Raw genomic sequence first — 11,192 nt, 5'->3', positions numbered from 1 at the left:
GAAGAAGAAGAAGAAGAAAGGAGGAACCCCCTCAGAGCAGCCACAGTCCAAGTGCAATGGAACGTTAAAGTGTCCTTTGACCTCCGCTGTCAGACAACCCAGAATGCTCTCTGTTTGCAGTTCCAGTGGAGTTGAGCCTGCCGACAGGGTGCTCTGGATTTGGCAGCTCTGGCTGTCACTCTTCTGTCTCCACGGAAATGTCTTCTTCCTCTATGCACCGAGGGGAAGCTTGAGGGCAGACACCCAGACCAACAGACAGACAAACCGCAGGCAGCCCAGCGCTCTGGAGTTGAAATAGCAGTCACTTCTCACAGGAAGTCGTTGCTCACTGGGATGCTTCACTGCTCAGACACAACAAAGTAGGCTTTTACAGACCCAAACACACAGGGAGAAAAGTGCAGGGTTAACCGGAGGCCAGGAGCAGGATGAGAGTTGAAACAGAGTATGTGTTGACTGTACATGCAAATTATGTGGGATTCATGTCCTTAAAGCAGCTTGGAAAGAAGTGAAGTTGAAGTAAACAGTCTTAATAGACAAATGGCCTTAGTGTAATCATAAGGAGTTAATTTCTATTTTGGTTCATACAAGTCTCTGTGCGGTCTGGTTGCCCTTTGCAACCCGTGTTGGTATGCAAACTGATAGTCAGTGCCTTTACACCAATGTCACCAGGACGACGTCTTGTACATATATTGTTCCTGACAATTTAAGTGATTCTGACTGTGACCCTCCTGACCCAGAACAATTTAACTGTCTTACTAGCATTTCCTCTCCTATGGCTGCCTCCTTATCCACTGTCCAGCGTCTAAGCTCTACAAGAACCTCCCTGACCCAATTTAGATGTCAGATTACTGTTGTGGAGTCAAACAGGCAAACAAGCAGTGTGTGTGGCTGTGTAACAGATCTATCCAAACATTCCTTTGTGTATGTGAGGCCCCTGCAAGGTTCAGTGTGTGGCTGACACAACAAAGAGAACCTGTGTTTGACAAGCAGCCCCATGCCAGGCCCAACCTAATGCTGCCAGAGAAGCCCGGGACACTCTGAAACCACCTGAGATGTCCAGCTCATAGACAAGACACAGACATACAAACAGATAACTAATTCAGAATGGACTCAAATTTATGAAGTGACCGCGGCCACTCATTTGCTTTCTACTTCTAATCTTGTGACATATGTTGTGTTGCTCGTTTATGTTGTTAGTCTGTAACTCTTTGTCACTGCAGGGATATTCAGTTGGGAGAATCCAAATGGATGGTCAAAGGAAGTGAGACATTTGTATGTGTCCAATAAGTTTGCCTAGGGTAAAGAGAACTGGGCTAATGACAGCTGCATACATTTAGGACGGTAAATGAATGAATAAAGTATAGATAATTATGTTTCATATAATGTATAATGTAGAAACTTTAGTATTTAGTTCCTGGTACTTGATGTACCACTTGATGCTGAAACTGGACAATGTATGTTGGTCTGAAAGCAAAACAGTGGACTCATCCTTTAGATTATGAGCTCTTTTTTGTTTTATTAATCTTTTAACTTGAGGACCCTGCATTATTTTGTTTGGTGAGATAAACAGAAGAAGACTGAGCTTTAACCAAAGAAAGCCTGAAAATGAGAAAATAACACCATTATCATGATAAAAATGTGTCTTATAGCAGTATCTTCCTTTATTCTTCTTCTGCTAACCAGTGCACAATTCATTTGAAACTTTGGATGTTAAGATACTATTTATTTACTATTATCAATATAATTTCAAAACTGACATTTCAAAAAAAAAAAAAAAATCAAACTCAAGGATCACAGTTACATTTATTAACTTGCAGACAGTAGCTCAGTTTCACACACACTGCATATACTCTAAATACTACTATCATCCTTGTTTACTGCAGACAATCACTGTGCTTACCAGAGCAACTACAGCCACCACTGATGTGGCTTATGCACAACACTCAACTGTATCTCATGCTCATGGTCTTCCTAAGCAGATGAACGGTTGGTCACATGATTTCAAGGTTACAGTCTCTCTCACATATTACCTGTTAACACGTGACCGAAGTTGGTAATGACAACTGAGCAATCTTCATCTGCTAAGGGCGAGATGCGATTGAAAGCTCTGGAAAAATGAAGTTGGTAGTTTCTCACACACTTGGAAGGCGAGCGGTCATCCAGTCAGTTGCAATCGGCAACTTCAGTGGCTAGATGCCACTAAACCCTACACACTGGTCCTTTAAACCTGCAGGGAGAAATTTAAACATTGCATAACACAAAATCTTGGGCATGTGCCACAATGCAATTTGAAGGATGATTGGCCAAGCTAATTGCTCCCTTATATCAACAGCAAATCTAGCTTGAATATCATTTCACATCAACCTTCGTGAAAAAGGCTGCATTGTAAGGAAACTTTTTTGTGCCATTTCTTTATACCGCAGTCTATCAGGCCAGTGTTATTAGGCCTCACTACACAGCTGCCAAGCCATCCGTGAGGAGGAGAGAATGCCACAGATGGCCTTTACATATTACATACCCGGTGTTTGATGTCAGGATGGTATATGAAAAGACACTCTGACAGTGCCAAAACAGGAAAACCGCTTTCTTATATCCAAACATATCAGGCCATTGGTATAGAAACCCCAATCTGCCAAACATAATGCTGAAGATAAACAGCATGGATGGATTGAGGGGAATGGCATATGCAGAGATGAAGTGGATTGAGAATGGCCAAATACGTTTTAGACATTTAGCTGATGCACTCATCCAGTGAGTGATTTATGCTGGGTTCATCAGCAGAATAATGAAATTCTGAGAAAATTAGAAGCAGGCAAGAGAAGGGCCTGCTCTTACTGAATCTGATCATACTTCAAAACAATTAACTGTACATGTAATGCATGATGTGATTTAAGACAATAAAAGAGATTGCTCTTTTGAAAATGGCCTTCGTTCATTTTGTAAAGACGGTATGGGGTTCATGTCTTTTATTAACATGAGGACAAGCTTCCACTGGCTTTGTGAACTTGGTGTACCAGCTTCTTCCCGAAAGCAGGTTTGTCTTTGTGACTGCCATTGTTAAGGAAATGAAATAGTGCACGGCTAATATCTCTGTGACCCTGATTGGAATGCCAAAACATTATCAATTGCCGGAGGAGAAAACACGTAGCGAAATGTATCAGGTGCATTTCTGAAATTCTAGTTGATTTCTCAATGAACTTGGCCCCTGTTTTCCCAGTGCGACCTGAGGCCAAGCCTTGCCGGTTTGTGTGTGTCTTCACAAAAGCAAGCCTCAGAGTGTGCTTGAATGGCGAGGGGACAGGAACGAAGGCTGTTTGAGCTAGGTGCAGCGCAAACACAGACAGTGCATGGGTCATTGTGTGAGACAGAGAGGAGAATGAATGACCCACTCACACTGCAAACACTCCCAGCTGTTCAGAGTGAGGTTTGTGTGTATGTGTGTGAGTGTGTGCACTTGTCCATGCACTTGTGCCCGTCCATAACTGCGGTCAGATCCAAATATGGGGCCACACCTTAAGTCAATGCGCTCTGTTTAACTTTCACAGGTATGTAAACTCCAACGTCAAAGCATGCATTTGATGTATCCGCAAAGTTTACCCAAAAGGAGAGGAAAGTTAATACCTAATTCAGTTTTGCAATGTTATCTCGTGCATATTCCTGCCTATTGAGGCAAAACATGCTCAGAACATTCACTAATAGCTCTCAGCCAATGAGACCAATGTGCGCTGGAATCAGTGATGCAAGATGGTTATTTAAAGAACTATAGGCCATGTTGGAGTGCTAAGAGCACTCTAAATGTCATAAAATGAACCTCAAACTTACTGTTTTATGTCATTTATGCTTTATTAATGTCTTTTTTTCATAGTCAAGCTGCCTTTTTGAAAACAAAACAGCAATTATCCAGTTGAATTGTTGCTTCTGGACATAGGGAACATGTCATGATATTAATATTTCAGATGAAATCCCATCCAAAGTGCCAACTTGACGTGGACTCACTTTTCTCATATCCTCGGGCTTATTAGAGGCCAACAGAGAGTATTGCTTATATTCGCTCCACTGCACACAAGGTCTGGGGCCTTTGGTACAGACACAAGCCATATGCCTGTCAGATTTTATTGTGAATGTAAATGCCTGTGTTCCATTCTCTGACCAAGGAGACTGAATGTGGTTTATGTATTTTTTATTATATCATCAGTCTTTTTTGTTGTTGTTTTTTGTTTTTTAGTGATGAAATTCATTGTTCCTGCATTTAGTGTTCTACTAAGTCAAACTGGGCTGTATGCATAACACTTTAAAAACAGCAGTAACGCACCCTTACACAACACACTTTGTAGATGTCCCGCTCTTAAAACTGGCAAGCTCATCTGCAAACTGCGTCACAATTCCTGTCCATCTGATTTCAGTTCAAGCACCTGCATACAAATCACTTCTTTGGAGCAGTCAGGCAAGTCAAATCTGATTGGAGGATGAAATGGGAGCATTGACATTGCATATGACTTTATCATTGGGATTTAGGGGACTATAAGTTTGAGTTTCTTACATATCAAAGTTTTGATGTGGGTACAACCATTGATGATATTGTGATCTCTGGAAGTAATACAATTTCAGTGCAATCCTCCACACAAAGTCAAAGTACTAATCTGTTTTTCCGGTTTGTTGTTTCTGTTATTTGGGAAGGAAAAGCTGCAAAGATGAATCAAATGTTTTATTTATTTTTATTTTTTTTAACACATTTAATACACTAACAAGTTTTGAAGTGTACAGCAGGGATACCAGTATCAAGTACTGGGTCTGATACTATGCTCATGTACTCACAATCGTAATCATAAACCTATTCTGATACCACTACACCCAGTACCACTTTATGCTATTTTAATCTCTGCGGCTTTAAGATAAGCAGTTTGGACATATTATAATAAAAAAGCCATATAATAAAAAAGATTAAAAAAGATGACAAAAGTAGAGAAGACTGCAAACTATGCTCTGCTGAACTGTCATGTGAAGGGGTGAAAAGTAGCTCCTTTAACACAAGTGAGGAACATCTGATGAAAATTAAAGTCATTGTTAGAGCTGTAAAGGTATTATTAAGTACTCATATCGGTACTTGGTATCGGTAAGGATCCAAATGTATGTAATTGTACTTGGTCTGAAATATTTGAAAAAAATGGAACCAATGTATCCTTATTGTACAGACACATTTTTCCCATTGTACTTTATTGTGCTTTCGGCTCATTAGCAAATATTAGCCTGTAAATCAGAAGTGTTTTAGCAGAAGACATAAAGTCAGAAAAACAAAACAATTATATTGTCTTATGTAGCAAAGATTGCCAGTGGTGTTCTAGCAGCATTTATGCCTGCTGAACTATCACATACAGTCATTATTAAGTGTATATTATATTACTTCTGTGAAAATATCCGACTACAGTCCCACTCATATACTCAAGAGCCAGGTCTAGACACATGGCACAGTAGCAACAAATCCTAATCTCTGTCATTCTCAGGCCTCTCCAACTTGAAACTGGACTCTTTTCTTTCCTCTAAGCCATTTCATTCACTTTACTGAGTGTGCTCTTGAATAGAGGCTAGAGCTTTGGCGTGGTGTCCCAGACTGTCAGATTTTGGTAAATTGATCCCACCTCCCTGTTCTGTCTCGGAGCCCTGGCCTGATCAGGAAAACTCCCATGACAGTTTGGCTAGCAGCCTTGCTAAGAAGCGAGCCCTATTTAAAATAGCAACATTGCAAATTAGTGTTTAAAGGTTTTAACATGAGAAAAAACACTGCTCTCCCTTTGAGTTTCAGTTCAAACTTTATAGAAGCTCCCCAATTGGTATCGGACCCTAGTGAGGCCAGGCCACAGAAAACCTGCTTTCCATCGAGAGGGCATGGTGCAGCATTTCAGCCTGGGCTAATCAGCCGGTAACAAACAGGCTAGGATACACATGGAGCCAGCCTGGCCAATCTGCTCGCATGCGTGTGCACACACACATGCACACAAATGAGGATCTTGCGTATCAGTGAACATGGTGAGGAATTAATCAGATCACACCCTGTTTCCCTATCCACAGCTGTGACTGAACAGGAGAGAGGAAAAGGTCAAACCCATTGGTCAGGATGGGAGGACTGGTAGAGTTGGTTTAACCTCTGACCCCACAGTTAGATGTACGAGGAGACATGTGACATTCAGGTCTAAAAGGTCACTTTCTCTCAGCGTACCTCTGTAAATCCTCTTCCTTCCTCTGGGGCTGCTTCCTTTCACTGCGACATGTTCTCTAACTAAATCTGAGCTTGGTTAATTGAGGGAAGTGTTAAGATCAAGAAAAACAGAGAGTTACAGGGAGATGGCTGATGGAGATGGAGAGAGGGGGACTTTGCGAGTGCATAATAGCCGTTTCCCCCCTCTTGCCTGGGGCCCAGTGTAGATGTGGTGGACCCAGCCCCAGACGCCACTCCATGGTTTGGCACGGTCTCCATTTCAGCCGTCTCACTGTTTCCAGCTGAACCAGCTCCTATGCAAACACATGGGCAACCGGTGGGTTTTCTTATTTAGTTGTCGGTCAAGAGTACTTAATAATATTCAAAAAGACAGTGCGACATATTATCCAGTGCTTGCCAAAATACGATCCCCTCCTTTTTTCCCCCCTTTCTTCCCAACATTTTCCCCTCTACATTTTGGGAAGAGTACATGCATATGAAAAGGAACAGATACACAATGGTGCAATCTTGAAAAAGCTTGCCTGACAGTCATTAAAGTAATGGAGCAGACTGAGAAGAGGGTAAGTACGGAGCAAGGAGGACAGCGACTGCCTTTCAGGAGACTCTAAGAGGAAATATTTCAAATACAATGGCCTGTAATGCAGCATAAAGCACAAGTAGTGATGTGGCGTATGACTTACTCAGATTGATATGTCCTCGCTGACCCAAATGCTCTCATCCCTGCCTCAGCTTTTTGAAGTTAAATAAACAGTGTGTCACAAGATCTTCCACATACCACCCAAGTGCTACAGTGTGTGTGAGAGTCTCTGTGTGTGTCCGCAGTGCTTGTGTCTACAGTTTGATTTGTGAGTCCGTATGCATACTTACTGTATGTGTGGACACAGAGAGACAGACAATGTTTGTTAGCGTGCACAGGAATGTGTGCGTTGACAACGAGCGAGCGTGGATGTGTGTGACATGTCTGTAATGACAATGGCGGGTGACAAATAACGCTGACGCACACTGTCCCTGGTCTTGATCCTGCTTTAATAAAAAAGTGTTGGCTCTTTGAACATTTTAATTAAACTAAACAGGACCATCCCCACCCAGGCCTCGACGATGAGCTATGTACATTTGAAGACAAACAAGGCCATCTGTTACAGGGTAGACATCAAATACATGTCTTTTTTATGTCACCCTGGGCCCGCATGTCGACTTTCATTATTTCTAAAATCCATCTGGAATTTTGATGGGCATGTTTTGAAGGAAAAGGCCTTGAAACCACAATGCAGGGATGTCTTGAAACAAAGGTCTCTGCGGTTTTGTCTGTTTCTCGTGGTCAACAACAGCCTGGCAGTCTATGTGCTCAGATAGCTCATGTCTGTAATTTTAGTTTAAGCCATCATTATTACAACACGTTAGCCATTTTTCATGCAGTTTCTTGGAAATATACTGAATTGATGGTTTATGTGTTCTGTTAAGAAATTGAACAAAGACCATAAAATGTAGAGAAGCGAACGGGGTTCCTAGACTAGTCGGGAAGAGGGGAAAAGTATAAAGATGAGTGTTGTGCTGCAGGAAATCTGTTCTTTTCTGATGTAAGTTGGTGTAAGTTGTGTTTAACACAATATTAAAGTTCCTCCTCACTAACCCTACACATTTAGTGAAATTTTGATTTTTTTTAAAAACTGTGATAAGTAGTATTTAAACTTTCTGGAAAACTCCACCTAAATGTATAGCCAAGGCACAAAAACACATCAACAAATGTCAAGTGGGTGCCTTAGTGTCAGGATGAAACAATTCCATTATATAATTTTATTCTGAGGCTCTATATTAGTGTAATTTCGCGGTAACACACACATTAATGCAGTTCTGCACTGGTCTGCAGCACGCCCACAGTATTTCACTCCTGATTGTGAATGGACTGTGATGCAGCAGCTCCACTACAGTGAAAATGTTTATCTCTGTACTGTATGCTGCCACCAGAGGGAGTCTACTTAGTCAAATAACAGCTCCCAAAGGGGTTGACTGTATTCTGAACATCTGCTCAAAATCCACATCACCCTGACTCAAACCCAAGTAATGGCAACATGGATGTTTGTGTTGTTTTGTTCATGCATTGCGCTGTTAATCAAAGTGACTGACAGAACCTCACTGGCAGATACTTATCATGACGCCAGTTCATTATTGTTAGTCATTATTAGTCATGCAATGGTAATTTTTATTCCTACAGCTGGAAAGCCATTTCTCGTCTGTTTGACTTTATGGGGTTTACTGTTGTGGTGAAGCCCATCCGGGGAGCCCACACTGGTGGGGCAATGCCCAATGTTGCAAGCAACAAGCACCAGCCTCGCCTGGGCTACAGGCCTATAAAAAGCCATTTCGCTTGGTTTCCTTTTAGTTTTCTGTACAACAACTACACGTGTTGAGCTCAGACTTGAAGCCCGTCCCATCCCCTGCATATCCATGCTGGAGGAGGAGGAGGAGTGTAGCCCTTTTGTTACCTGTATTAGAGTACCTGGCCGTTGTAAGTTAGTAACATGGACAGAGTTTAAGATGTCTTCGATGAATAAAAACGGCGAGCGATGCACAAAAGCTTTAAACAAAAACCAAATCCACAGGGTTGACAGGGCACTGCAGTAAGTGTAACTAGTTTTTTTTTTCTACCTGCAAGGCGCAGCAAATGGGAATTGCTAATTAGGCTCCACCGTCAAAGTAAGGACAAATAGGAGGCACTTCCTCCAAGAACTCATTCACCTTTCAAGTCCGACCCTCTCTCAAGTTTCATTTTGGAGTTCTTATCCACCTTTCAGGTCGCCATCAGCATCTCACCTACACTGCTGGACCATGGATTTCACACGGTCGAAGATTTCAAAGTCGCTTCAGCTCCATGTCGCGGAAAATAGGCGGTATACGTGCATCTGGAAGGGTTAGGAAACCTGCCAATGTGAACGGAAAGCGTGACCACTTTATGTTACAGTGCATGGCCTCTGGACAAAGTGGTAACGATCATGCACAAACCCCTCCGAAAGCGGAGTCTCTACGTGTTCCTGTGTTTTGGCATCATATACCTCAGACTTGGGTGAGTTTTTTTTATTACTTGTGGTTACATGCGTAGACTATTTGCTTCACATGCGCAATAAGAAATTCATTGCGACACTCTTGACAATGAAACTCTTTACAGGGGAGCATCGGCTGCCCTCTGACCTCAGTCTTAAGCATGCTGTGAAAAAAACCCACTTTTCTGCAGCAGGTGTATTTAAAACAACTATTTTAATCATTATATCCAAACGCATGCACCTGGGGAATGTGTTGTGCGTAAAAGTGGCAGATCAGGTCTCATGCCAACAGGCAATATGATCGATTCGTATTCGCTGTCAGAGGGCTATTAAGTTCACCTCATGAGACTCCTGCTCCTTTGTCGCACAAGATAATTTGAGCCGCTGTCTCTGCTCCAGATCCAGCTCACCCCTGCATACCTTCATTAATAGCGGCAGACTGAGTTGTATTTCCACATTCCATCGCCCAGACGGAGTTTTTACCTGTTTTGCAATACCTCACCTTGATGCATAAACACAGATGGACTTCTATCCGTTCCTTCTACCGCAAGCATATTAGGACCCTCAGGTAGACGGTTAATGTTGTGTGCGTTCTTTACTCATGAAATACGTATGCTGAATAGTAGAAACATTTATAATTATAACATTATAATTTGAAGATTTATAATCTTGATCTTGACCTTCCTAAAACGTATAACTATACATCTAATTCTAATAATAATCTCTAAGGGCCCAAACTTATACAGGTATATGGAACAATGCATGCCTGATAGATAAGGATGCCGTGGAGCGTAAACCCACCAGATCTATGAGTTATTTGATTTTTTATTATTTTTATTATTGATCCATATTACAGACAACTTTTTATGCGCCACGTTTGCTCTCTTGAATAACTGCAACTAAAAAAAAAAGGCGCATGAAATAATTGGATTCACTTAGTAACTGAAATATAAGCTGCCACACACATACAGCCCGTTTTTAAACAGAGTAAAACAGACTTGAGCCCATACAACTTTCAAGCTTTATACATACTGCTCTCATAGTATTTTCGATGCTTCTTGCAGCCACAGTGAACCAAACAAACAAAACAAGTGTAAGCCCTCCCTGGGAGAACCTCAGGTGGAGTGAAGCGTGTAACTGACAGATGCTCATATCACATGACGGAGCTCCAATAAGGGGGGAAAGTCTCCCATCTCCGTGTTTACTAAGCCCGAGCAGTTAGCTCATTCCTTCCATCCTTTTACTCCGGCTAAATCTTTCATGGTACCCTCTTTATTTACAATGACTGGAGCATGCAGGTGTTGAGTGAGAGTCACGATGCTGCTGCGATAAAAGCCCTCCACTCGGGAAGCTCTGAGACAAAACCTCCCCAAGTATTTGATTTCTCTGCTCAGATCCAATCTCGGGCAACAACGGTGTTATTTTCTTATACCTTCACCTTCAGCAATCCCTCAGTCTGAGGAGTATATTATTCAGTTTTACAGCAAGGGGCACAAAACGAATATTTGAACCCAGCCATCAGAGCGCACAGGCAGACAGGGGCATAAATACTATAGACGCCTATAGGAATACACCACAGGAAATATTAAACTCATATTTTAGTTCCACAAAGATAGTTCATGTCTTTAAGGAAATATTACAGGTCCCAAATATCATATAACAATATTATAGGAATATCACAAGAGATAGGGAGAACTATTTTCAGCAGGGTAATGATAGACAGCCATACAGAAATATGACGAAAAGCACATTACAAAGACTTTTGTGCGTTAACATGACACCAACTTGTTGATTCAGAACGACATCCTGCCAAGGAAATGTGCAGATTTTTTGCACATGGAGCTGTGTGTGAGGCTCGAGCAGCCAGCGTCGATGTTTGTTTATTTTTGGCTGGATGATGGTGGTGGATGTGGAGAGGGGAGGGTTTGTGTGTGGAAGGG

At 41.9% G+C, this 11,192-nt stretch overlaps 1 protein-coding gene across 1 annotated transcript in view; it reads left to right on the top strand.

The window, feature by feature from the left end:
• Positions 1 to 9,047: 9,047 nt before the first annotated feature.
• wnt7bb (wingless-type MMTV integration site family, member 7Bb) overlaps positions 9,048 to 11,192 on the top strand; it is a 31,117-nt gene continuing 28,972 nt past the window's right edge. The window contains exon 1 of the mRNA XM_035664334.1: positions 9,048 to 9,275. Coding sequence (XP_035520227.1) covers positions 9,205 to 9,275 — 71 coding nt within the window. The 5' untranslated portion in view covers positions 9,048 to 9,204. The remainder of the gene's footprint in view (positions 9,276 to 11,192) is intronic.

The sequence above is a fragment of the Morone saxatilis genome, unplaced genomic scaffold (genome assembly GCF_004916995.1).
Source record: "Morone saxatilis isolate NCDOM2014 unplaced genomic scaffold, NCSU_SB_2.0 Contig2, whole genome shotgun sequence".
Lineage (NCBI taxonomy): Eukaryota > Metazoa > Chordata > Actinopteri > Moronidae > Morone > Morone saxatilis.
This window is presented reverse-complemented; position numbering and strand designations above follow the sequence as displayed.